The 26,243-nt window shown below is 44.6% G+C and overlaps 2 protein-coding genes across 8 annotated transcripts in view; one reads left to right on the top strand and one right to left on the bottom strand.

Moving 5' to 3' along the window:
• The first annotated feature begins 1,204 nt into the window (after positions 1 to 1,204).
• Positions 1,205 to 25,262, top strand: MKRN2 (makorin ring finger protein 2). Of its 3 annotated transcripts, none has more exons than XM_047744365.1 (8): positions 1,205 to 1,363; positions 11,661 to 11,789; positions 13,040 to 13,221; positions 14,367 to 14,671; positions 15,793 to 16,007; positions 17,799 to 17,909; positions 23,442 to 23,586; positions 23,763 to 25,262. In XM_047744365.1, exons 1-8 carry the CDS (start codon positions 1,338 to 1,340, stop codon positions 23,898 to 23,900), a joined length of 1,251 nt encoding a protein of 416 aa, XP_047600321.1. In that variant the 5' UTR covers positions 1,205 to 1,337; the 3' UTR covers positions 23,901 to 25,262. The 3 variants fall into 3 exon arrangements, with proteins under 3 accessions (XP_047600321.1, XP_047600332.1, XP_047600310.1); XM_047744376.1 differs by lacking the exon at positions 1,205 to 1,363 and adding an exon at positions 1,808 to 1,904; XM_047744354.1 differs by lacking the exon at positions 1,205 to 1,363 and adding an exon at positions 2,147 to 2,202.
• The window catches only part of RAF1 (Raf-1 proto-oncogene, serine/threonine kinase), an 85,579-nt gene continuing 84,492 nt past the window's right edge, over positions 25,157 to 26,243 (bottom strand). For all 5 annotated transcript variants that reach the window (XM_047744305.1, XM_047744325.1, XM_047744314.1 and 2 more), the window contains one exon: positions 25,157 to 26,188. In XM_047744305.1, coding sequence (XP_047600261.1) covers positions 26,045 to 26,188 — 144 coding nt within the window. In that variant the 3' untranslated portion in view covers positions 25,157 to 26,044. The remainder of the gene's footprint in view (positions 26,189 to 26,243) is intronic.

Genomic DNA, 26,243 nt, shown 5'->3' with positions numbered 1-26,243 from the left:
AAAAAAGGACTTTTGAAAATCTGTAATCTAAACTTCCATCTCAAGAAGGTAGAAAATGGGCAATTTGAATGCAAAGAACACAGAAAAAGGAAATAGTAAATATAAAGCAGAAATCCGTGAAATAGAAGATGCATGTACAATAGTGAAAATAAAGAAGACCAAAAGGTTGTTTATTGAAAAGATTAATAAAATTGATAAATGCCTAGTCCGATTTTTAAAAAAGATTTAAAATATTAATATCAGCAGGGAATGGAGACATTATTACAGATCTAAGGGACATTTTTTAAAAAGATATGAATGGGGTGCCTGGGTGGCTCAGTGGGTTAAAGTGGGTGGCTCTGGGGTATGGATAATGCTCTTCATCTTGACCTGGTGATAATTTTATGACTGTATACACATGTAAAAAAGTCACAGAGGCATGTATGTGTCTTGTATATTTTAGACTCTCATATCAAAACGCTTAAAGAAATTTAAAAAGAGTGTTTTTAAAAAAGTAATGGGAAACCACTGAAAGGGTTAAAGGAGGTGAGTGACATGATCCTATTTAAGTTTTAAAAATATGTTTCGGGTGACAACCTACTGGAAGACGGCGGGAGCGAAGCTGGAAAACCAGGTAAGAGGCTGCATTGCGTGGGTCTAGAAAGAAGTCATGGTTGCTTAGACTAGAACGGAGAGCACGCACTGGAGAGAGGTGTGGGAGCAGATCTGTAAGATAAATAAGAGCAGAGGGAAGTGTCCCAAATATCTTTTTGGGTATCCACCCTAGGAAATGGAAGACGAACAGCAGAGGAATGCTGGGGGGGGGGGTGAAGAATGGAATTAAAACTTGGGGTGGGAGTAGAGTTCTCGAAAAAGATCAGTTGGGAGGGAGCTAAGGAATTCCTTAAGTGGGAGGCGAGGTCTGCTGGGAACAGTTGAGGCGGGGCTTGAGAAAGGGGCCTAGAGTTTGCACGTTCGGATAAGAAAAACTTTGGGGGATTAAGGCGCGCATGGAGAGGCGGGAACGGGGCCTTGTGAGGAGTGAGGCGATTGTAAGGACCGGACGGGGGAAGACTGCGAGGGCTAGGATGCCAGCCGTGCACCGCCCAGGAGGCTCGGAAATGCCTGACCTGGAGCGCGGGGATAGGAGGGTGTCCGCCCGGCCTCAGCCTCCAGGCGGAACCAATTGTGACGGCGACGAGGTTTCCCACCGGCGCTACAAAGGTGCCACACGGGAGGGGCGGCGTGCGCCGGCGTGACGCGGCCGTGCGGAATGGGCAGGGCCGAGGCCAAGGCGGCGACGGCGGCGGCCAGTGCTAGAGGCGGCGGCACGACGAGGGCCCTCAAGCCCGACCACCATGAGCACCAAGCAGGTCACTTGCAGGTCGGTGCGCAGCGCCGCGGCGACCGGGAGCGCAAGGCCACTTCACTTCCTTTCTCATCCCCCCAATCCCCCGCGCCGGGCCCCGAGCGGCGGGTGCACCGCAGCCCCACCACCAGGGAAACTGAGGCAGGAGCGGATTCTTGAGAAGTTGCTCAGCTGTTCGCGGTCCGGCGGTCGGGCCTCTCTACGCGGAGCTCGCGCTGCGGCCGGAGACCGGCACCCGGCGTGGGTGGCGTGTGTTGGGGCGGAGACCCCGGGCGACGCCGGCGCGGGGGCCTTTGGGCTGGAAGAGCATGCTGGCCTGGGCGGTGCAGGGCGCTGGGGCCTGGCGGTGGGGGTGGGGTTCTTGGAACTTAGAGTTTAGCTGGAAAAGGAGATTCGGGTAAAGGGAAGCTAAGTGGTCGTTTACAGATGGGGATACCGCGCAGGAATAGGTTGTTGATCGATGATAAGGGCCTCGAAGAAGCTTCGGTCCCGAAAGCGGGCTTCGTTTCCTACGAGTTTTTAGAACTCGCATGCAATCTAAACTTGCAGAGAGTCGGCAAGTAAGAATTGTGCGGAAAATAATAATGGCGGGTAACGTTTACTGGAAGTTGGTGAAGTGCTTCGCATATTTCCAAGTGCTCTATATTCACGGTCATTACCCTTCACAGTAACGCTACTAGGCAGATATGATGTCCATTTTACAGTGCAGGGCATTCGGACTGAAAGAGATTAAGTGAAACTCTTACTGAGACACCCATTTACGTGGAGAAATACAACAGTGATGGATGGTTGGTGTAGAAAATTCAAAACCGGATGCTGCACTGTGGCTGCTCCTGTGAAGCAGAAAGAGCTCGGTTGTGTAACACCCTCGTTCCTTGGTGAACCTGTGGCTTACCGATACCGGGTTCCTAGTCTTACTGAACTGATGCTTGGAGAGTGCAGATTTTATTTTAATGATTGGTTTCAGTAAAACCTATGTGGGAAACATTGCCCCGCAAAATCAGTCGTATGGTTTGGTTATGTAATAAGCACTTAAAGTATCATCTGTGTTGTTACAGTTCTTCATTAGCATGAATAATTGAGAAGGGACTATGTAAAAAGTTTTCTGTTAGTAATAGTACATATTAACTGTTCAAGTAGTTGGCTCAAAGCCCAGGTGGCTTATATGAAGCAGTTGTCAGAAATTTGCACATAGTATCTATAGAAAATAATTTTGCTTGGTTATTTGTGCTAGAAGATCTTTTGTGAAGACCTGTGTGTGTTCATTTTTATTTGTATGAAGCAAGTATGCTGAGTAATTGTATAGCACATTCTGATTACTCCTCTTAAGATGTGTCCACAAAAGAGTACACATTTATATAATGCTTTATAATTGAATCTCAACTCTGTGTAGTATCTAGTTTTACAGACATCTTATGCTCAGAAGGACTTGAGATTTGCCCCTAACTTCACATCTAAATGCAGGAGCAAAATTTAAATCAGGATCATCTTGGCTTTTTCATTCTGTGCTGGGAGATGGCCTAACCTGAAAACTTTAATTCTCTGTTTCCCAAACAGAGGCATCCTGCAGGATAATATTGCATGTAAAGTCAAGAGTGTTGGAATGTTGGAGAGGGGTCACTTCCTAAGTACTAACTGGTGGGGGGGCGGTGGCTGTACTATGTGCTGGGTGCTCTTTGAGGTGCTCTACCAGCCATATCATGTGTAACCCAGTAACCCTCACTGTTTCATAGTTTGTGAAACGGAATCTCAGCACTGAAGTGATTGCCCTGGGTCATTCAGCTTCCAAGTGGCCAAGGTGTGGCATCAGAGTCTATACTTTAATTGACTGCATGGCTCCAAATAAATGTGGGAGATGCTAAAGTTTTTTCCCTGCAGGAATTTTTAAAGCTTTTCATATGCACATTTGAAAGGAAAATGCATGCAGAAACATAGAAACTAAAAGGGTCTTGCAAAAGGGTCTGAAGGAGTTGGATCTCACAAGGATTGCCTTACCAAATAAAAAACAGAACACTTTCTTAAAGATTTATTTATTAGAGAACACAAGCATGTGAGAGCAGGGACAGGGGCTGAGGGAGAGAGAGAGAATCTGAAGCAAACTCTCTGCAGAGCTCAGAGCCTGCCAAGGGGCTTGAACCCAGTACCCTAAGGTCATGACCAGAGCTGAAACCAAAACTCCCAAGAGGCAGACGCTTAACTGACTCAGCCACCCGGGTGCCCCCAAAACAGAACACATTTAAATGAAAAAAAAACTGCAGTATTACCTAGAGTACGAAGTTTACTTTAATGTTTCATAATGGAAAAGCTTTTCTCACTTTCTTATTCACTAAAGTCTTAATCTCCAGACATTGGTGATTCACAGGAAAGGTTCAAGATACGATTTATTTTGGGGACCAGACCTTAATAGGGTGATCAGCTGGTTTTGCTTTATCTGAGGGTGCACATTGGTTTTTTGGTTTGTTTTCCTGGCTGTGGGATGTGATATACACGCTTATTCTGAATAGCAGCAACACCCAGTGTTAGTTTTGCTTCAGTTCTGATACACAGATGTTTCTCCAAGAGATGGGTATGAGATGCTGGGATTCCCAGTTTAAGGACAAAGACATTCCATATGTTTATTGCGTGAAACGGCAAGAATGGCTGCTCACACAGCTGTGCTGTCAGCTCTCCTGATTTCTCAGCACGCCACTCTAATCAGAATCTCAAGTTGGGAGTTCTTTTTTGCTGATTCTTCTTGCTAACCATTTCCCTGGGTCTTCCAATCTTTTTTCAAAGCACTGGTGCAGGCCTTTATGCCTGCTTTCTTTTCTACCGCCTCTTGTGATAGAGGTCCCTTTGTCTTATCATCACTAGGTGAAGACCTGGAATTTGTTTCCTTAGAGCACCAAGCTTAGAACTTTTAATTCTTTGGAAGTCACAAAACATAAAAGACCTTGTCAGCAAAAAGTAGTAAAAGAGCTTGAGTTCTGGAGTTGGGCAGTTTTGGATTCTGATACTGGTACCACCTATGCCACAACTTCCTCACCTGTAAAATGGACTTGGTAATACCCAACTAGCCGGGTTGGCTAACAGATGAGATAGTAACAACAAACGATCGTGTTTGTGTGGTAGGCTGAGCACTTACATGCATTGTCTCAGCCAAACCTTAGAGTAGTGTATCATTGCCGTCTAGGAAGTACAATTATTATGTTATGAATGGGGAAATTTATATAACTGCTCAAGTTCATATAGCAAGTTCTCTGATTTCAGAGTGTTGACCACTATACTATACTTCATCCCTACTTCTTATACATTTATTTCAGGTCTGCCACTGGGCCCAGCATTAACCCCTTTCCCCCTCAGCAGATCTGTTATTACATGCTGTACAGCCATAAAATTTAAGTCTGAAAATATGTAGAGAAATAGAAAAAAAAAAAGTGACACTGAGAATGCAGATTACCCATATACTCAGATATGATATGCAGAAGCATTTTGCTAGAGATATGCTCTGTTGAAAGGCGGGTAAGAAACTGGATTGATTTTGTTTGACTCCGCCCTCAGCTGCAGTTAGATCTGCTAGTGGTTCTGTGGCTAGAAGTGAACCCAGTGTCCTTTGCAACATATAATAGCTACACTTCTGAAATAGATCATTTTGAAGTCACCCAGCATAAAAGACCCTTTTGGAGTGTCCCCCAGAAATCTCACTACTCTGGGTCTCCAGCTATGCACTTCCCTCTCCCGATTACCTGCCCCCACTCCCTACCCCCACCCCAATTCATGTCTCGGTCTTCTCTCTAGGAAGATACAAGGGATGGTTTCACCATTAGGAAGATTGAGCTGTTGGAAGTTCATTACAGGGTGCTATATGAAAGAAGCCTGGGGGCACCTGAGTAGCTCAGTGGGTTAAGCATCTGCCTTCAGCTCAGGTCATGCTTCCAGGGTCCTGGGATAGAACTCCACATGTGGCTCCCTGTTCAGCAGGGGTGTCTGCTTCTCCCTGTCCCTCTGTTACTCCCCTCATTTATGTGCTCTTTCACTCTCTCGAATAAATAAATAAATTCTTAAGGAAAGAAAAAGAAAGAGGCCTGGATTAAGCTTAGTATAACATAGATGAGGATAGATAGCTCTAAGCCATTGACAAAATGCCCCAAAGGACAAGCAAGATATGTTTAAGCTAGTTTTGTGTTTGTCACTGGGGAATGAAAATGATGACATATACTACAAAAATAGTACTGAGCTGGTTTCATCTCTTATATAACTCTTGTTTCATGATCCCCTTTCTTGAAGACACTGATGGTGGTCTAGAAGTTATTTTGAAGCTGTTTAAATCTCCACTTAATCACTTACAGAAGTGAAATGCCTTACATGAAGTCACCAGCTTATAGGTGGCAAAACTAACTAGAAGCTTTAGTTGGTGGTTCAATATTTGTTTTCTTAATGAGAAAGATAGTGAGTGGGGTTTGAAAGGCAGGTTGTCTGAACAGGACTTAGGGGAGGCAGTAGAATTATAAAAAGGCACCCTTTTAGGACTACCACTAAGAATCTGTCCTTTTGCATGCTTGGTTAATAAATAGTATTTGGTAAAAAAAACCTCTGGAGGTCTCCTACCGCCACGTTCCCTCCCCCGTCCCTCCTTTTTAAGTAACTCTTCTTGTTTAGTTTCCCCAAAATAAACTATTAAAGTATTTACTAGATCTTACTTTTGTGGAACTGTTCATTTAGCCACTTTGAGCCTGTTCTCTTCGAGTATTTGAGTTTACTGATCCTCTTTGTCATTCAGAGTTCGCTCTTGGTGCTGATTTTTTTCTACTTTTATACCTTCAAAGATTGCCATATTTAAGGATTATTGAAATAATGTAGTCTTATAGCATTTTTCAGAATTATTCAACTCTTTAGGGATATAATATTATATAATATACTTTTGTGCCCAGGACTCTTACGTCCAGAGATTGGCTAGAAAGACCCACAGGACTCCACATGTATAATTCTACTGCAGGCTAAGATTTACTACTGTGATAAAGTAAGAAGTCATGGCTAGGTCATATGGGAAAAAGGCACAGGTAGCCTCTGGAGGAACCTGTGTGCAGGCTTCCTGCCTTCACTGCTTCCCATAAAAGGTTACAGAGCATACTTTTCCCCCAGCAACAAAAATGCAGCAACATGTGCCTAAAGAAGCCCATTAAAGATTCACTGCCCAGGCTGGTCACCTTCTGCTTAGCATCTACCGAAATTCCAGACTCCCAGAAGGAAAGCAGATGTCAGCATAAACCACATTGTAGAGTGTGAATACAGTAAGCTAGTCATATCACTTAGGAAATTTTCTAACCATGTAATGAAACTATTTATCAGTCATGCTCCAGAGGCTAGGCAGGGACCAGCTTGTAAATAGGCTTTTCTAAGGATAGCAGGCTCAGACTTGCTGTGTTAACTCTTTTCTGCACACTTTTAAAGTCAATACTATGGATGAAAAGATCCTTTTGGTATAGGCCTTTTTTTTTTTTTTTAAGATTTTATTCATTTATTTGTCAGAGCGAGAGAGGGAGAGAGAGCGAGCACAGGCAGACAGAATAGCAGGCAGAGGCAGAGGGAGAAGCAGGCTCCCTGCCGAGCAACGAGTCTGATGTGGGACTTGATCCCAGGACGCTGGGTTCATGACCTGGGCCGAAGGCAGCTGCTCAACCAACTGAGCCACCCAGGCGTCCCGGTATAGGCCTTTTTTAAAGTTCCTTTTAAGTTTTCTAACAAAAACAACAAAAAAACCTTTTTGTATAGTTTGTCAGGTTCTGTGCCCCCCCCCCCCTTTTTAAGTTAACCTACAGCCACCTTAAAGCAAGTTACGGTATAGCCTGTGATGTAGTGGAAGATTCCCAAGGGGGAGTTGCCTGGGAAAAGCCTAGCTGATGACCTAGAACAAACCCATAGGATGGCATCTCTGTATCGTCACATAAGTCATAGGATCCTGTTCTCATCGTTGGTGAGTTTATTCTGTTGGTGTACTTAGAGGTGGCTCTGCTAGCTAAATTCAAGAGAGGCCTAAAAATTAGATACCCTTTTCTCATTTTCCTGAGAGAAAAGGAAGTTTTAGGGGGCCTGGCCAATAGTTCCTCTGCTTTTGGGAAGATGAACAGGTGAGGAAAGCTGAAAGTATGTTTAGTGAGTCAGGAAGGGTTGATGGTCTTCAAATCTTGTGGCCTCCAGCTAAGGCAGGCTCCCAGGCCAATCACAGAGGCTGATGTGCAGCATGAATTGTCACTTGTGTTATCTGGCATCCTTTGTCCGGAAAGGGCAGTCTGGGTCTCTCAGGCATTCCTGACTTACCTTAGAGACCTTCCTTCTGTTGCTAAGCCTATCTCCAGTTCCAGGCACAGCCATGTAATTGGTTAGGTTTAGGCTTTCTGTGTTCAGTCACATTTAGTGATGTTCCAGCTGTGCCTTTCTGAAGCTGTTCCCAGGCTTTCTTCATTAGAGACCAGATGTTCCCGACTGTGTGTCTAAGAGGACTAGCTCTCTCCAGTCAGAGGCCTTAGACTAGGAAGCACCATAGTTTGTGGCTGCCGCTAGTGAGTCTTCTGGGTCGAGGGAGGCAAAGTGCACAGTAGGCTGGAGGGTGAGGTCTTCCTGGGCTGGTCCACAAAGGAAGGCAGCTTATAACAGTTCAGTGCACTGAAAGATGGGGTGCAGTGTTTTTGACAGAGGCCACAGCATGGGCAAAGGCAGAGTGACAGGGAAGTCATGGTGGGAGAAGGTTAGGGCTATCTGGGAAGACTGGAGTTGGGGTCCCCATCCTAGCAGTTTGACCCTCTGTATATAAGTTATCACCTCTCTGTGAGTCTCTTTGAGTCTCCGCATTTGAGAGTTCACTCTGCCCTTTAGTTAACATTTGTATATGTTTGAAATTTTCCATAAAATGTTTTTTTAAGTAAGTTAAAACATGGGTTCACAGATAAAGCTCCTTTACAAAGCAACCTCCTGACGGGCTCTTCCCCTGAACTTTCAGCCCTCTCCAAATCTGTCTTCCACCCTGCAGCTCAAGTGGCTTTTTCTGAAAAAAGCCTGGGAAAGGGTGTGTGTAATAACCATACAAGCATGCCTCCGAAATAGTGCATGTTCGGTTCCAGGCCACTGTGATATAGCAAATTTTGCAATAAAGTGAGTCAAATGAACCTATTTGGTCTCCCAGCATATATAAAAGTTATGTTTATAATGTAGTCTATTAAGTGTGCAGTAGCATTATGTCTAAAACCACGCACATACCTTAATTTTAAAATTGTTTCTTGATAAATTCTAACCATCCTCTGAACTTTCAGCAAGTTGTAATCTTTTTGCTGGTGGAGGGTGTGGTCTCAGTGTTGTTAGTGGCTGACCCGTCACAGTGGGGATTGCTGAAGGCTAGGGTGGCTATGGCCATTTCTCAGAATAAGACAATAAAAGTTGCCACATTGATTGACTCTTCCTTTCACAAACAGTTTCTCTGTGGCATGTGATGCCGTTTAATAGCTTTCTACCCACAGTAGAACTTCTTTCAAAATTGGAGTCCCTCCTCTCAAACCCCTCCACCCGCTTTATCAGCTGAGTTTATGTCATATTCTAGATCTTTGTTGTCATCCCAGCAGTCTCCACAGCATCTTCAATAAGAGCAGATTGCACAAAACACTTCCTTTGCTCATCCATAAGAAGCAACTCCTCGTCTGTTCAAGTTTGATCACGAGTTCACAGCAATTCAGTCATGTCTTCGGACTCCACTTCTGATTATAGTTCTTTTGCTGTTTTCACCATATCTGCAGTTGCTCCCTCCAGGGAAGTCCTGAACCCCTTAAAGTCCTCCATGAGCATCAGAATCAGCTTCCTCCAGACTCCAATTAATGTTGATAATGTTGACTTTTTCCCACAAATCACAAATGTTCTTCATAGAATCTAGAATGGGGAATCCTTACTGGAAGGTTCTCAATGGACTTGGCCAACATCCACCAGAGGAACCATTATCTATGGCAGCAGTACCTTTACACAGTTTATTTCTTAAATAAGAAAACTTGAAAACTGAAATCACTCCTGGTCGCTAGGCTACAGAATGAATGTTGTGGTAGCAGGCATGAAAACAACATGATTCTCGTACATCACCAAAACTCTTGGGTGACCAGGTGCATTGTCAGTGGGCAATAGTATTTTGTCAGGAATCTCTTTTTCTGAGCAGCAGGTCTCAACAGTGGACTTAAAAAATTCAGTAAAACACATTGTAAACAGATGTGTTGTCATTCAGGCTTTGTTCTATTTATAGAGAACAGGCAAAGTAGATTTAGCATAATTCTTAAGGGCCATAGGATTTTCTGCATGAAAAATGAGCACTGGCTTCAATTTCATGTCACCAGCTGCATTAGATCCTAACAAGAGAGTCAGTCTGTCCTTTGAAGCTCTGATGCCAGACACTGACTTCTCTCTAGCTCTGAGGGTCCTCGATGGTCTTCCACTAAAAGGCTGCTTCATCTGCACTGGAAATCTGTCGTTTAGGGCGGCCACCTTCATTCGTGATCTCAGTGAGATCTGGGCGACGTGCTGCAGCTTCTGCACCAACACTGGCTGCTTCACTTGCTCTTTTCTGTTACGGAGACGACTTCTCTCCTTCACCCTCGTGAACCACCTCTGCCGGCTTCACACTTCTCTTCTGCAGCTTCCGCACCTCGCTCAGCCTTCACAGAGTGACAGGGAGAGGGCCTTGCTCTCTGTGAGGCTCTGGCTTAAGGGAATGTTGTGGCTGGTGTTATCTTCTCTCCAGACCCTACAACCTTCTCTGTTCAGCATTCAGGTTGTTACACTTTCTTAACCATTTGTGTGTTCACTGGAATAGCACTTTCAGTTACCTTCAAGAACTTTTCCTTTGCCTTCACAGCTTGGCTAACTCTTGGGTCCAAGAGGCCTAGCTTTTGGTCTGTCTCAGTTTTCAGCATGCCTTCCTCACTAAGTTGAATGATATCTGGCTTTTAAGTAAAGTGAGAGGCTTGTGACTCTTCATTTCACTTGAACAGTTAGAGGTCACTATAGGGTTATTAATTGGCCAGGTTTCAGTATTGTGTGTCAGGGAATAGGGAGCCACCCAAGGAGAGGGGGAGAGATGGGGAACGGCCTGTTGGTGGAGGAGTCAGAACACACATTTATTGGTTAAATTCCCCATTGCATATGGACAGTGTTCATGGTACCCCAAAACAATTACAGTAGCAACATCAAAGATCACTGAGTACAGATCACCATAACAAGTATAATAATAATGAAAAAGTTTAAAGTATTGTAAGAATTACCAAAATGTGACACAGAGACATGATGTGAGTAAATGCTGTTGGAAAACGGCACCATGCTTGAAACAGTCTTGCCACAAATCTCCAATTTATAAAATGTAGTATCTGCAGAGACAATAATAGGAAGAAGTATGCCTGTAAACAGTTTTCTTTGTGACAGGACTCTCAGAACCTTTCCTCTGCTGCTGTGTGTTGTAAATCTCTGAGAAAGAACAGACTGTGCCATTTCCTAAGTTGACTCGACTATGGGTCCTTTGTTATCCTTCATTTTAAGATGCAGTCATCAGTATTTCAGCTGACACCAGGGTAACTTGGAGCACAATTAAATGATACTCCAGCCTCGTCTTTTAGCAGGCTTGTTTGTCCTCCCTCACAGTGCCTCCCTTCTGTGCATTTTTCTTGCTCTCTTTTCTCTCCTCTGTCCTATGGGCACCTCCACCACTTTGCAGACTGTGCTTGGGCCTGACCTCCTCTGGGATGTTGGCCCTCTCTCAGTTCAGTTCATGGTATGTGTCTCCTCAACACTCTTCATGCTTTGTGATAAGGCACAGGTCACTGTTGTAACTGTCAGCTTAATTGTCATTATGCTTTACTACCCAGTAGATAGTATAATTTTCATTTTATAGATCAAGACAGTGAGGCATGGGGAAGTTTATTTTGTGACTTGCTCTTATACGGCAGGGCTGGATATTGGGTCCAGGTCTCTGATTCCTTTATAACCATACCCTTTAAGTTCCATGAGAACAGGGAGAATAGTTTTTCAGAGTATTTGTCTCACATTTACATATGTAACATCTCAAGTCAAGAGGGTATATCTTAAAACAGATTTAGGGGGTTTTTCTTCCAGAAAACGGTCATTAAATAAGTTGTGATGCATCAAAAATCATTGTGTCTTAGAATCAAATATGTCTCTCTCCAGTGCCTAATAGAGCCTTGATATATAATACATGTATAATAAGCATTTGTATGCTAGATTCAAGAAATATGGTGGTTTTATAAAGCAATGTGTGCCTCTGAAAGTTCTATGCCCCTGCTTATCTCTTCAGATATTTTATGCATGGTGTGTGTCGGGAAGGAAACCAGTGCCTGTTCTCACATGACTTGGCGAACAGCAAGCCATCCACCATCTGCAAATACTATCAGAAGGGCTACTGCGCCTATGGGACTCGTTGCAGGTAAGAGCCCCACAGCTGCTCCCAGCTGTTCTATCAGCTTAAATACTGTCAGGGACTTGGATCCTTCATTTGGAGCATGGGTGTTGATGAGGGGAAAATTTTTCTTTTTAAGATTTATTTATTTTAGAGAGCTTAGTGGGTAAGGGGCAGAGAGGGAGGGAGAAAGATTTCCAAACTGGCTCCATGCCCCGTGCAGTCCCAATGGCAGGGCTCAGTCTCCTGACCCTCAGATCATGACCTCAGCTAAAATCAAGAGTCAGATGCCTAACTGAGGCACCCAGGAGCCCTGATGAGAGGAAAATTCTAATTTGAAAGTAATTTAACAATTAAAGGTACAGAAGATCATTTTGAAATCTGTTTCATTATAATGAAAGTAATTTTAATTTTTCAAAACACTTTTCAGGCCTTATTCTTATGAGTCTCTTACAAAATTTTACTCACTGTGTGTGTGTGTGTGTGTTTATCTTTTCTCCTCACTTAACATGTCACAAGCTTTTCTCTAAGCTGCTACTTTATTTCCTAACTAATTTTATGTTTCATAATGTTAGCATACCATCATTTTATTAACTGTTCTTCTCTTAGTTAAGTGGTTCCCAGTTTTTGTTTTGTTTTGTTTTTTTTGCTATGAATACCCTTGCAGTGAACATTTCTATGCATATAGAGGCTGCCTTTTCCCTCACTCACATCTATAGGCAAGTTTTGTAGATTCTAAACAGGAAAACATTCCAAAAACCTCTTCAAGTGCTTTTATAGTGAAGGACTGGTATGTTCTTTCTTGTGCTGAGTGGAGGCCGTAGAAGTTGCCCACCCATTCCAAACCCCCCACCCACCTATCCCCAGCCAGTGCATGTCCCAGAGAGACAGTCCAGGAAAGGCCGTTTCAAGCTCTTAACACTGGCCGTCATTAACTTTTGGGGCACTCCTGCCAGAAGAACATGACTTGGGTGTCAGGAGACTTCACTTCAACATCTGACTGGAATTTTCAGGATTTCTGTGTGTGACCTGGGGTATTTTGTCCTCCAAGGACACTTAAGTGTGGTGATAGACAGCAGTGTACCTACCACTCACTCTAAATTACCAGGCATTTCTTACTAATTGATAAGCCTTTTATCATTTAAAATATGGGAAAATATGGTCTCATTCTCCACCTCCACAAGTGGAGCAGAGGAAAAGATGGTCCACGTCTAGGGAGTGTGGGAGATATGTGCAGGTAGTGTGTCCCTAATGCATTTGCTGTGCGTTTTGTTTAGATACGATCACACAAGGCCTTCTGCTGCAGCTGGTGGTGCCGTGGGCACCATGCCCCACGGCGTGCCCTCCCCAGGTTTCCACAGTGCTCACCCTGCTTCCGACCTCACTGCATCTATTGTGAAAACGAACTTACATGAGCCTGGGAAACGGGAAAAGAGAACACTGGTACTTAGAGACCGAAGTGAGTGAACAGAGTCATTTCGTTGTTTCTTTTGGAAAAGCAGTCCTGTTTGTTCGTGATGTACCTTTCTGGCCCTCTCTTGTCAGAGGGCTCCTGACCTAGTCCCCTTGCCCGCTGTTCAAGTGTAGACACCAGACCTGTCCTGAGAAGAGCTTCCTTTGGCTACAGAGCGTTCAGGTGATGTGTTCTGCCTGCATTCTGGGCGTTCTGCCAAGTCTGGCCTGACAAGACATAAAAAGGGTCCTTTTGTCAGTGTGTAACTGCTGTCTCCATGGAGTGGTTCCCCAGTTCTGAGAAGCACCAGGTCACTCATTTCAAAGCTACATAATTTGATAAAGAGCATGTTTCACTGTTTTACTTCTAGGTCAGCTCCTAGTCTTAGTTACTGTGCTCAACCAGTTTGGTGTCTTCAGTTGCAGTTTTGGTAATAGAGCAGCATATTGGGATTTGGGGAGGAAGTAGACTACAGATCATAAAACTTATTTTTATTGGCTGGTCCTCAGTAAGTAAAGGGATTTCTGGTTCTTGGAATTGTGTGGCATAAGCTAGGTAGATTCCATCCTAAGCAAACAATCGTGCTAGTCAAATGTCCTCTCTTAAGAGGCCAGAAGTGAATACGGTGGAAAGGAGGCCTAGAGGGGTTTGACACTGGTCTCAGGACCCAAAGACTCACTAGATTTTCATTCTAGTTTACTCTATGATAGGTGTCTTTACTAATATAAAGGAAAGCTCTGTATTTTATTGACTTCATTCTAAATTCCCATAGACTTACATTTTGGTGTTTAAAAAAATTATTATTATTATAATTTTTTAAGTGTTAACTGGTCAACGGGTTGACATTTCCATATTTGTCATTTTTAAACAGCAACTTTCCTGTTCTTTTGAATATCATGTCTGTTTTGTGAATTTCCTGTGTTGCCAATTATGTTCTTTCCTTTTTAAAAAAGTCATGATTATAGTAATGTCACTGTGAACATTATATACTATTCTTTCTGGTTTTCCCTCTTGCCCTGTTTTTTTCTGTGTGATCCAAACAGTGAATTCCCAAGGTCAGAATTACTTAATCTGTTGGGTTTTTACTAGCTGCTTACCACAAGGTTTGGGCCAGATTTCATTTATGTGTGTGCTGTGTGTTTTGTATTAAGATCTCTCTGGCATGGCTGAAGAAAAGACTTGCCCAAGTATGGTGAGTAATCCAGGAGGCTGCAGTGATCCCCAGAATAGCCCAGAGATGAAGCCGCATTCCTACCTCGATGCGATCAGGAGTGGCCTTGATGACCTAGAAGCCAGCAGCTCCTACAGCAGTGAGCAGCAGCTGTGTCCCTACGCGGCGGCGGGGGAGTGCCGATTTGGGGATGCTTGTGTCTACTTGCATGGAGAAGTGTGTGAAATCTGTAGGTTACGAGTCCTGCATCCCTTTGACCCAGAGCAAAGGAAAGCTCATGAGAAGGTAAAATTGCAAGCCTTTGCTTGAACTTATTTTAAGAAATTTAAAATGCGCTAAATCACAAAATTGTTGGTATTCCTGTAATCATCTGTCAATAATACCCTCAATATGTACATGGCATGTTTATAATCCTGTTTCCAAGTCCTTTTTCCTGTTGTCATTTTGAAAGTTTTTGATTATTTAGAATAAAGAAAAAGGGAAGAGGTATTGCAAAGTTCAGAGAACAGATCTAACTCAGGAGTGTAGTGTGTGTGCGTGCGTGTTTGTGTGTGAGAGAGAGAGAGAGAGAAACACACACATCCTCCATAGGTTTACATATCCTTGTGGCTGGGGTCCAGCCACGCCAAGTTCTAGAGAATTTGAGGAGCCAAGTGTTAGAAAGGGACCTTTCAGGTCATTAGGTCCCCAGTGTTCATGGAGATGTCGCCTCACACTAGGCTCTGTGTGCATGGCATGAAGGTGGGTAAGAAAGACAGGAGCCCACAGCCTCAGCGTTAGAGCTCATGATGACGAGCCGGCCATGGTGCGTAGAGGCCCCATTGTCTTCCGTGGGGGTATTCAGGGGAGTGCAGAAGAAGAACTTTCCTCTGCACCCAGGTGTGTTGAGGGCTTTGTGCTGTACATGTGCTTGATCTCCCATCTGTGTCCACCAAGAGCTCCCAAGGCAGAGTCTGGGTCTTCATGCTCTTGGCATTGACTCTCATGCCTGATACACAGAGCTTCACCTGGGAGTATTCAGCACCTGCTTCCTGAATGAATACCTTTATTAAATAACTTGTTCTCTTGAGAAGTGGTGCTGCTTACCTCTGAGTCTGGACGACCAGCCTGATGTTTCAAGTTAAGGATTGTTCAGCATTTCTGATATTGGTGTAGTTCAGAGTGGGTTAAGGGTGCCCAGAAGAGCCAGGAGACCGGGTTCCCAGGCTCTGGGAACTCTCTGATTCCATGCAGGGCCTCGAATCTTTTGGGACCTCCATAGTCTCGGTTCTAAACTGAAGGTGACCATACCATGCTAGGAAAGCTGGGCAGGTGATGGTGTGAAGTCCTTTTTGTGGTCTGAGAGAGCTTTGTGTCCAGCAGCCCAGAACCTAACAGTGTGGCCCTCCTTTCTCTCCATACTTGAGATCTGCATGTCAACTTTCGAACATGAGATGGAAAAGGCCTTTGCCTTCCAAGCAAGTCAGGACAAAGTGTGCAGTATCTGCATGGAAGTGGTCCTCGAGAAGGCATCTGCTTCTGAGAGGAGATTTGGGATTCTGTCCAACTGCAATCACACATACTGCTTGTCCTGCATCCGGCAGTGGAGATGCGCCAAGCAGTTTGAGAACCCGATCATTAAGTAAGTGCAGCTAAGGGTCTCCGCTGTGGAAGCTGGGGAGGGCGTTTGACTGGGGGCCGCCTTCTGTCTATTCTTCACCCCCCACACTGTCCTTTAGTGTGAAGATACAACTGGCAAGTCCAGGCCTGTGATTGTAGGAGCCTGGGCACATCTAGTAGCCTTCTTGAGCCCACGTGCTTTTCCTTTTAAAACGGGTAACAACTCCTGTCGACCATCAGCGTGTTTGGGGACACTCAGCGGGGGTCATCTGTAGGAGAAGGTGTTCATAGCACTGGCCTTTTGGACTCCAGCACTAACAGTTACTAGTGGTTTGCCTTTAGGCTGATTTCCACCTTTTTTTTATCTGTAAAATAGGGTTGTTTGAGGATTAAATGGAATAGTACATCTAACACATCTCACGTAAGGTATGATACACGGGATGTGCTCCATGGAGCCAACACAGGATTCTGAAATTCTGCAGAGGGCCGGGGGAAGAGCTTACTCATACTGAAAAGTGAATGTGTGCCGTGTACTGTTAGAAACTCTTCACACACAGTAGCTCATAGTTCTCAGACCCAGTGATCATTCTCATTTATAGAGAACAAAACTGGGGTAGAGTGAAGTCAAGCAATGTGCCTGAAATCCCATGTGTTTGGTCAAATAGCTGCTTTACTGAGGTAAAAGTGGTTTCTAGTCATTTCTCAGTTGTGGCCACCATCACTTCAGTCTAATTATAGAACATTGTCATCATGCCAAAAAGGAACCCCTGTGTGCATTCACTGCCCATTTCCTCCCTGCTCCTTCCGGCCACCAGCGGCCACTCCTCTGCTTTCTGGCCTCTGGCTTTGCCTGTCCTGGGCACTGGTTGTAGATGGAGTCCTACGACATGTAGCCTTTCTGGGTCCGCCTGCTTTCCTCCGGCAGAATGCCCTCAGCGCTCACCTGTCCACACGTGCTTGGGCTCCCTGCCTGCGCTCCGGGCTGAGAGCCTGCCCCATGCAGATGTCCACAGTTTGTGCAGTCCTCAGTTGACAGGCATTTGGATTGTTTCCTTCTTTTGGTTATTAGGAATAATGCTGCTGTGAATACTCAAGGACAATCTGTCATGTGGCTGGTGTTTGTTTCTTTTGGGTTAGAGGGCTAGGAGTGGGTTGCTGAGCCTTACGGTAACTGTTCAGCATTTTGAGGAACTGCCAGGCTGTTTTCCACAGTGGCCACTCCAGCCGCATAGGAGGGATCCACTTGCTCCCCAACCTCATCAACTCTGGTTATTGTCTGTATTTCTCATTGTAGCCATCCTAATAGGTGTGAGGTGGTATCTTATGGTTTTGATTTGCATTTCCCTGATAACTAATGATCTTGAGCATCTTTTTCTATGCTTTTTGGCCATTTTGCAGAAATGCCTACTCGAATCTTTTGCCCATTTTAAAATTGGGTTTTTTTGTTTGCTTTAAAGATTTTATTTTTGAGTAATCTCTACACCCAACGGGGGCTTGAACTCACAACCCTGAGATCAGGAGTTCCATGCTCCCCTGAGCCTACCAAGGCACCCCAAATTGAGTTGTCTTCTTATTGTTGAACATGTTTTTAACAGTAAGTAAGGTTCTAATATTACACTATATTTCAACTGGAATTTAAATAAAAACTTAAAAGAGTAAAGAAGGTTCTGAGAGGATTGTGATTTCACCTTGTGGAATTTTTGGTTGGGAAACATTTGGAGTGCTCATGCATTTGACCAAGGGGTTTGGTGGTACAGTGTGCACTAGATTTATAACTTCGTCTCTCCCATACTAACCCTGATTCTCATTTCAGGTCTTGTCCAGAATGCCGTGTGATATCAGAGTTTGTAATTCCAAGTGTGTACTGGGTAGAAGATCAGAATAAAAAGAATGAGTTGATTGAAGCTTTCAAACAGGGAATGGGGTAAGTACTTTAAGCTCAGATAGGATTCTGGTGCCTGCCTGACAAATGCTTATATTTACATACCTTCCAACCCCACAAGGTAATGTAATTTTTAAAATTTCAGCTTTGAGGTATAATCAACAAATAAAATTGTAAGATATTTGAAGGGTCATCATGGTGATTTGATCTACATTGTGAGAGGATACTCCCATCTTGTTGATTTTTTTTTTTTTTTTTTTTTTTGGTGAGAACCTCCAGGTTCTACTCTTAGCAAATTTCAGTTTTATAAACAGTGTTATCAACTGTAGTCACCATGTTTCATCATGTGTTCATCTATGTATTCGTCATAGAGCTGAAGGTTGGGACCCTTTTATCAACTTTTCCTTATTTATCCTACCCCTTAGCCTCTGGCAACCCCTTTTTTACTATGTGAGTTTGCCTGTTTATGTTTGGTTCAGACACCAGCAAGTGATCTCCTGCAGCATTTGTTTTTCTCTGTCTGGCTTATGTCACTTAGCATAATGCCCTCGAGGTCTGCCCATGTTGTCACAGTGGCAGGATTTCCTTTTCTGTCCTAGCTGAATAATATTCCATTTCGTGTATATTCTACATCTTCATCCATTCATCTCTTGACAGACACGTGGGTCATTTTGTGTCTTGGCTGTTATGACTAATGTTACAGCGAACATGGAAGTGTAGATAATTCTTCTAACAGATGTGAGGTACTATCTCATTGTGGTGGTGATTTGCATTTCCCTGATGATTAGTGATGCCGAGTGCCTTTTCCTGTGTCTGTTGGACATTTAGATGTCTTCTTTGGGAAAATGTCTATTCAGTTCCTCTGCCCATTTTTAAATGGAATGTGGTGGTGGTTTTTGCTCTTGTGTAAATTCTTTATGTATTTTGGGTATTACCCCCTTATCCGGGTAGATGATTTGCAAATATTTACTCCCATTTAGTAGGTTGCCTTTTCATTTTGTTTGATTTCCTTTGCTCTACAGAAATTTTTTAGTTTGGTGTAGACCCACTTTTTTATTTTTGCTTTTGTTGCCTTTGTTTTTGGTGGCAAATCCATGAAGAACATTGCCAAGACCAATGTCCAGGAGCTTATTACCCTCTGTGTTTTTGTTTTCAGGGCTTATGTTCAAGCCTTCAATTTGAGCTGATTTTTGTGCATGGTGTAAGATAGTGGTCCAGGTTCCCCAACATCCTTTATTGGAGAGATCGTCTTTTCCCCGCTGAATATCCCTGGCTCCTTTGTTGTAAATTGACCACATCTGCGTGGGGCCATTTCCAGGCCCTCTGTTCTGTCCCACTGATCTATTTGTCTGTTTTTCTGCTAGTACTATCCTGTTTGGGTTACTGTAGTTTTGTAGTACAGCTTGAAATCAGGAAATGTGCTGTCTCCAGCTTTGTTACTCTTTCTCAGGATTACTTTGGCAATACACCGGGATCTTTTATAGTTCTTATACAATTTTGGAGTTGTTTATCCTTTGTCTTTGAAACATGCCATTGGGATCTTGATAGGATTGCTTTCAGTCTGCAAATTGTTAACGCCTTTCATTTCTTTCAGCATTCAAGTCTGTTTCATCTTCTCTGCTAAATTTAGTCCTAGGTATTTTATTCTTTTTTGGCGTAATTGTAAGTGGGGTTGTTTTTTTTCTTAATTTCTCTTTCTGGTAGTTCATTGTTAGTCGATTTTGTATCCTGCAACTTCATTGTTACAAGATATGGATGTAGTATGTACATACATTGGAACCCAGCAAGGTAAATACTATTATTTTTTTTTTTTTTTTTAAGAAAAAAAAGGTGGTTTATATTTACTCAGATATTCACCATTTCCAGTGCTCTTTGATTTGGTATATAATTCCTTCCAGTTGGTATAATTTACCTTCAGGCTCAAGAACTGCCTTTATTTAACATTTATTGAATCTGCTGATGATGAATTCTTTTCTTTTTAGCAGAAACAGCTTCTCATTCTTAAAGGATATTTTCACTGGATATACTGGTCTGATCAGTCCTCTTTACATCTTTGTCTCCTTTTTCAGTGAATATAATTTTGGGTTAATAGTTCGTTTCTTCATTTTCTTTTAGTATTTTGCAAATGTTGTTCCACTATTTTCTGGCCTCTAGTTTCTGAGAAGTCAGTGATAATTTAGATTGTAGTATGTAGTTTTTCTGGGGTTGCTTTCAAGATTGTCTATCTTCATTTCCAGCAGCTTGCTCTTTTGCCTGGGAGTGGTTTTCTCAGAACCTGTAAGGTTTTGTCATTCACCAAATTTAGGAAATTTTGGCCATCAGATTTTTTTCCTGCCCTGTTTCTTCTTCTCCTGGGACTCTTAATAACATGTAATAGACTGATACTACTACACAGAATTTGGGGTCTGTTCATGTCTTTCCAGTTTCTTTCCCCTCGCTGTTAATCTTGTCCAGTGGTAGCTGCTTTGAACACCTTGTCATCTTGAAGTTGGTTTCTAGGTCTCATTTTCCTGATTCTTTGTTATATTGAATCATTTTGGATTATAGCCTGCCAGTGTTATCTTGTCAAGATTCTTGATTCTCTTAAGCCATAAAGCGTTGATGTTCTTACATGCAGGTAAAATGTTTAAATTCCAGCTTTTGGGCAGCAGTTCTCATCTGTTTGGTTTTCTTATCCTCAGCTAAGTGGCTGTGAGCTTCTGCTGCACTGATGTCTGGGCCAAACCTTTGGACTGAATTAATACATCGTATTTGGAGTCCTCCCTCTGGTGCCCTTCTCTGTGTGGGACTGCTTCCCCACTTTCCAGTGGGTGCTCTCCTCCCAGCCCTGTTCGTTGTTCAGGCCAGGGAGACTGTGGATTTGCCCCTGGAGTTTTAGACACCTAACTTTGGCTTGCTCTAGGCCAAAAGCTGTTTTTTCTGAGAAAGATAACTCTCTTCTTGCCATTCTGTTCTTTTCAGTGTCTGATTTCTTGGAATCCTCCTGCTGTTCATGTTCCAGTGCCTTTGGGTCTTTTAAAAATTGGTATTGCTAGTAACTGCCCGAGGGTTGGCTCTGGGAGAAGTATGCTTCCCTGTACTAAAGGGCACTGCATGTCACCTTTTTTAATGTTTCCTTCAGACTGCCTATCCGTTACTGAAGTTCCCCCTCACACGTGGTGGCCTGTGTCCGTCCACCAGAGGGCAGGAGTGGCAAGGCAGAGGGGCCAGCCTCCAGGAAGCAGCTATGCTGGAGTGGCCTGGAAATTCTCATGTTCTTTCTGTTTGGGTCTTTTCTGGCCTTAGTTTTCATTGATGATGGTGTTTTTATGCATTTCACACAGATTTACTGTGCACCTACTATGGGCTAGGCGCCTTCAAGCTAAGAACCAGTGGGGGACTTAGAGTACAGATTAGTAAGATAATTTCAAGGGAAATTACAAAAGGGCAATTATGATACGTGTTTTCTGGTGACATTCTTCACAAGAGGCCCAAGCCATATGTCCCAACAAAGAAAGCACTTGGAGCCACCTGAGAGCATCAGGAAAAGCATCATGGGGCTCAGAGCCATGAAGCATAAACAGCTATCACGTGTGTTTGGGGGTGAGGGGGAACAGAATGGCATGGGTGCAGAATGGTACACCTGTTGTGTGGGGGGAGCAGTAGGAGTGGAAGGATGTGGTAGGACCTGTGGGATAGACTGCATTGAAATCTAAGGGGGCAGAACAAGTGACTGTTGGGCATGCTCCTCAGTTGTAGTGTGAAGAGGCTAGAAGCTGGTGGAAAGGAGGCCAATTAAGAAATGACTGTGGCAGGCGGGTAGCAGAGGACAGTACCCACATGGCTTCAGCGTTGTAGGGACAGAAGGGACGGGGTGACTGGGGAGGTGCTCTGTAAGCAGGACTAACAATCAGATGGGGGAGCTGAGAACATGGCGGCAGTCTGCGTGCACTGGAGGCTTTTGTCCTTGGTGACCAGGTAAGGCTGGGGAAGGAAAAAGCATGGTTATTTGGGGGCAGGAATAGAGAATGATTTCTGGAACCTGTTGAGTTTATTAAAACCAGGGTCTAGCAGCAGTCTGGTGAGAACTCGCTGCTTAAGCAGTTTTCGAAGGTTTGCTCGGAGCCTCAGGGGTGGAGGCCATGATAGGGGTGGATGCACACAGCTCTGCTCGGATCCACTCCCCAGCTGGCGCCAGGGTCAGACCTGGGGGGAGCAGGCGCCACCCGGACGAGCGCAGAACTCCTTCAGTGGACAGTTGTGAAGGGAACTTTCTTGGTGCTGCTCTGAGGTCTCAGCCACCCTCATCACCAATCTCTGCCAGCCTCTTTTTTTTTTTTTTTTTTTTTTAAAGATTTTATTTATTTATTTGACAGAGATCACAAGTAGGCAGAGAGGCAGGTAGAGAGAGAGAGAGGAAGGGAAGCAGGCTCCCTGCCGAGCAGAGAACCGGATGCGGGGCTGGATCCCAGGACCCTGGGACCATGACCTGAGCTGAAGGCAGAGGCTTAACCCACTGAGCCACCCAGGCCCCCCCCCTTTTTTTTTAAGATTTTATTTATCTATTTGACTGAGATCACAAGAGAGAGAGGAAGGGAAGCAGGCTCCCTACTGAGCAGATAGCCTGATTCGGGGGCTCAGTCCCAGGACCTTGGAATCATGACCTGAGCTGAAGGCAGAGGCTTTAACCCACTGAGCCAGCCAAGTGCCCCTCTGCCATCCTCTTGTCTGAGAAGACAGAAAAACACTGGCATCAAGGAGTCCCCCTTCCTTGTCATGTCACTGTCACATACCCCAGCTGCCCCTGGTAGCAGCCTGCCCTTTCTGCTGTGATATGGCTTTCTCTGTGCAACTTCCCTTCCTCAGCACTCCCAGATGTCCCCTTGCCTTCTTGGGCATCTCTACCTCTTCTTCACCGTGGGACCATTTATGATTGTAGAAGTCAAATTTCATTTAAGTAAAAAGGAACAGGAAATTTCTGGTTGGTGGTTTTTTCCTCTGGACCCTGAAGATATGCCTAAAAACACAGCAAAAAGTTAATTTTTTATGTGTGTATTATATTTTATCAATTTAAAAACAATGCTCTGAGAAGGGGTCCATAGTTAAGAAGCCTGCTCTAGATCTAGAGGGTAGAGACCAAGGAAAATTGGAATGAGACCTGGAACTTTGGGCAGGGGCTAATGTTCACTTCTTTTCTGTGCCTCCTAAGTCAAGGCTTCCTCTTCCTTGACATCACTGCTGGCCAGGAGGAAGGGAAATTTCCCTGGGTGGGGTTCCTAGTGGGACTTCTAGCTGAGGCAAATAGCCCAGCTTCAGAACCTTGGAGCCCAGACAGCTGGCCCGGAGGAGCTGTCAGGCCTGTGCTCCCCTGGAGTCCCCTATGCAGGTTCAGTTGTGTGTGAGGCTGCCATGTCACCATGACAGTATGATCCACCTTGGAAATCAGCATCCTAACCTCACTGAGCCTCATCTTCCCTACATAGAAAGTAAGGCTCATCTAATTCTGGCATCATAGGCAGGGATAGAGGAAGGCCTTGGTTCTTCCCGGCCCCAGGTTCTCCCAACATCCTCTGACTTTTTCTTTCTACTTTTCAGGAAAAAAGCTTGTAAATACTTTGAGCAAGGCAAGGGGACCTGCCCATTTGGAAGCAAATGCCTTTACCGCCACGCTTATCCTGATGGGCGGCTGGCAGAGCCTGAGAAACCTCGGAAACAGCTCAGTTCTGAGGGCACCGTGAGGGTAAGGACTTTGCCATCTCTGTCAAGGACACTTACTGGTGGCATTTCCAGGTACTGCTCCTGGCCCTTTCTCTGATAGCTTTGGCAGCAGGGAATGGGGTGGGTAAGCAAAAGAAAAATAAACTGGCCTTCACGTTGCCATTAATAACCAGGTATATTTGCTGGCTGTTTTTGCAGTTCTTTAATTCAGTGCGGCTCTGGGATTTCATTGAGAATCGAGAAAGCCGGCATGTCCCCAGCACTGAAGATGTCGACATGACAGAGCTTGGGGACCTCTTCATGCACCTGTCTGGAGTGGAGTCATCAGAACCCTAAGTAGACGGTTCCCCCTGCATCTTGGGCTCTGCCGGCCAAGCCTTCCCCAAGCTAGGGTGTGCAGAGCTTCGTTTACTGCATCCCAAGGTGGCACGTGGCTTGGATTTGACTGGGGTTGTACTTAACCTTGGTCTCATCCCCTCTCCTATTATTACAGCCATGAGAGGAGTGAAAGATATAAAATGACCCAACGAGTATATGGAATTGCTACTTTTCTAGTTGATCTCTTGAGTTGCACCTCAGGCTCCTCAGGGGAACCAGCTAACCAGCCAGAGTTTTGATTGATTGCTTTTAAAAGCAGCCTGGCTCCTGTCCTTGAGCTTTAGCTCCCTAGAAACAGTCACCTTGCAACTGCCCTTAAAGCAGATTTGTTTTCCTTGACAAAGGATTCTTCACCCCTGTGAGATGATTCCTCTGTAGTGGATTTCCCTAGTGTACTTAGTGTATAGCCAAAAACCGTTTTTCGAAAAGCTCTGTATAAGTCAACTTAACAGTGGGCACCGCACACCTTAGCATAAAACTTGTAGTGCTCTTTGGTGTCCCCCGTCAGAGCAGGAGTTGCCCGTGTGTTCAGTCAACAGAGTGTAAACCTTCTTCCCTGTAAGGGCAGGGGCTCCTGGAGCAGTGGGAAGTGTAGCGCAGCAAAGCAGAGGTATAGCCCCTCATTTCTGATTGGTGTTGGGGCCACATGCTCCAGGGAAACACCTGCCTGTCACCTGTGGGATTCCTTGGGACTCTTCTTGGGCTCATGCCCCAAGGGTCACTTTACTAGGGGTTCAGCACACACATGCTCTTATGTGTGGCCCCTGCTCACCCATTTGATCTGTAAAGCGTGGCTTTGATTGCCAATTTTATAAAAAAGTTAATGGCACCCAACAAAGTTTCTACTTCTGACCCAGCATTGGTCCTAAAAGAACAAGTCCTCTATACTAAAAGTTGTGACTTTAATTGAAGGAATAGAACATTGTGAATCAGAACAAACTCACCCCAAGCCTGAATTAATCTATTTTTATAAACAGCTTATAGAGATACCAAATATTTTATAAAATGCATTAAAGTGTGGGTAGAAAAAGGTCTACTCTTAGCTGAGGCTAGAGTGGGCTTTTTGGAGAATTTTTATAGTTAACTCTTTAGTGAAATGTGACAGCACAAAGGCTGATGTAAATTCCTTCCCAGTAGAGGCTCCAGGAGGGATGAGCAGATGGGGGAGAGTTCAAGCTTCGAGCTCAGTAGAAGGAAAGAACAGCCATTAAACCTACATTTAATTTATTTTATTAAAATAACATAATTGAAGAACCATCAGATAACTGTATTTTGTCAGGCGCAATAAAAACGAAATTAAAACCCTAATCATCAAGAAAACCTGTACTCCTGGCTTCCTTGCATCCACATGATGTGACTGAAGAGAAAGGCTGGCCCGGTGGCCCCGCCCCACAGGGGCAACTCCTGGAAGACAGATTCAGCATGATGGAAGACTGCTCCCTGACAGGGCGGAGGCTGGGAGGGGTGGGCCAAGCACCTCTTCTGGAAAACCGTCCCGAGAGATCTCCAAGGAAAGAAGTGTCCCCAAAGTCAAGGTCCATAGTACCAATGCTCCTTCGGGCAGCCATGGTCTCAACAGTCCTGGGCTGTTTGGTGTGTTACATGCAAAAGTACTGTTTGATGCCACAGCACCCTCTGAAGAACAGTCCTTCCCGTGATAAGCATTCCTCCTAGGAGCTGATCTCCATAATCCACATGTCCACATCAGGGCTGGTTTGTCTGCTACCTTCATTTCCCCTGAGTGCTTTTTTTTTTTGCCCTAAAAAAAAAACACTCATTCAGCCAACAGCTGGGGCCCCAGACCACATACTGCCGTATCTGGCAGCTGTGGGTGCATCTGGAGAAGGCTCTCGGCTCAAGAGCATAGGGGATGCAGGGAGGGAGCAGGACAAACCAGCATTTCGAATGGCTTCCTTCTCCCAGGGCCAGAAAGGGTAGAAAAGAAGGCAACATGAAGTTAAGGCCCTGTGAGTAGTCTAGAAGGTCCTTAGCAGCAGCTTCTCTGAAAATGAGCTCTCTGCCTCCATCAAAAGGGAGCAGAGAGGTGGTGCCTGCTGACTTCCCTTACTCCCCTGATGGCCTGAGTGCAGGTGCAAAGTCAGCTAGAAGACAGGCAGTCTAGGGGACGTAGTCAGTGTGCAGGCGTTGATATCCTCAGTGTGGGCCGCCCGGTGCAGGGATGGCTCAGAAGCGCTCCGGTTGATTTTCGGCAGAGAATGTTGGAGCAGCTCGATGGAAGACAGGATCTGAAACAAGGCGGTGTCATTAGGTGGCCTTGGTGTCACTGCAGGAGCAGCAGCT

Source organism: Lutra lutra, chromosome 1 (assembly GCF_902655055.1).
Source record: "Lutra lutra chromosome 1, mLutLut1.2, whole genome shotgun sequence".
NCBI lineage: Eukaryota > Metazoa > Chordata > Mammalia > Carnivora > Mustelidae > Lutra > Lutra lutra.
Note: the sequence above shows the minus strand (reverse complement) of the source record. Positions and strands in the feature narration are given on the sequence as shown.

Bases quoted from the DNA above. Each gene is read 5' to 3' on its own strand.
- MKRN2 (XM_047744354.1), top strand. From the start codon at position 2,162: ATGCTGCACTGTGGCTGCTCCTGTGAAGCAGAAAGAGCTCG. The intron at 16,008-17,798 runs GTAAGTGCAGCT...TTCTCATTTCAG, and splicing joins TTTGAGAACCCGATCATTAA to GTCTTGTCCAGAATGCCGTG. The intron at 23,587-23,762 runs GTAAGGACTTTG...CTGTTTTTGCAG, and splicing joins GTTCTGAGGGCACCGTGAGG to TTCTTTAATTCAGTGCGGCT.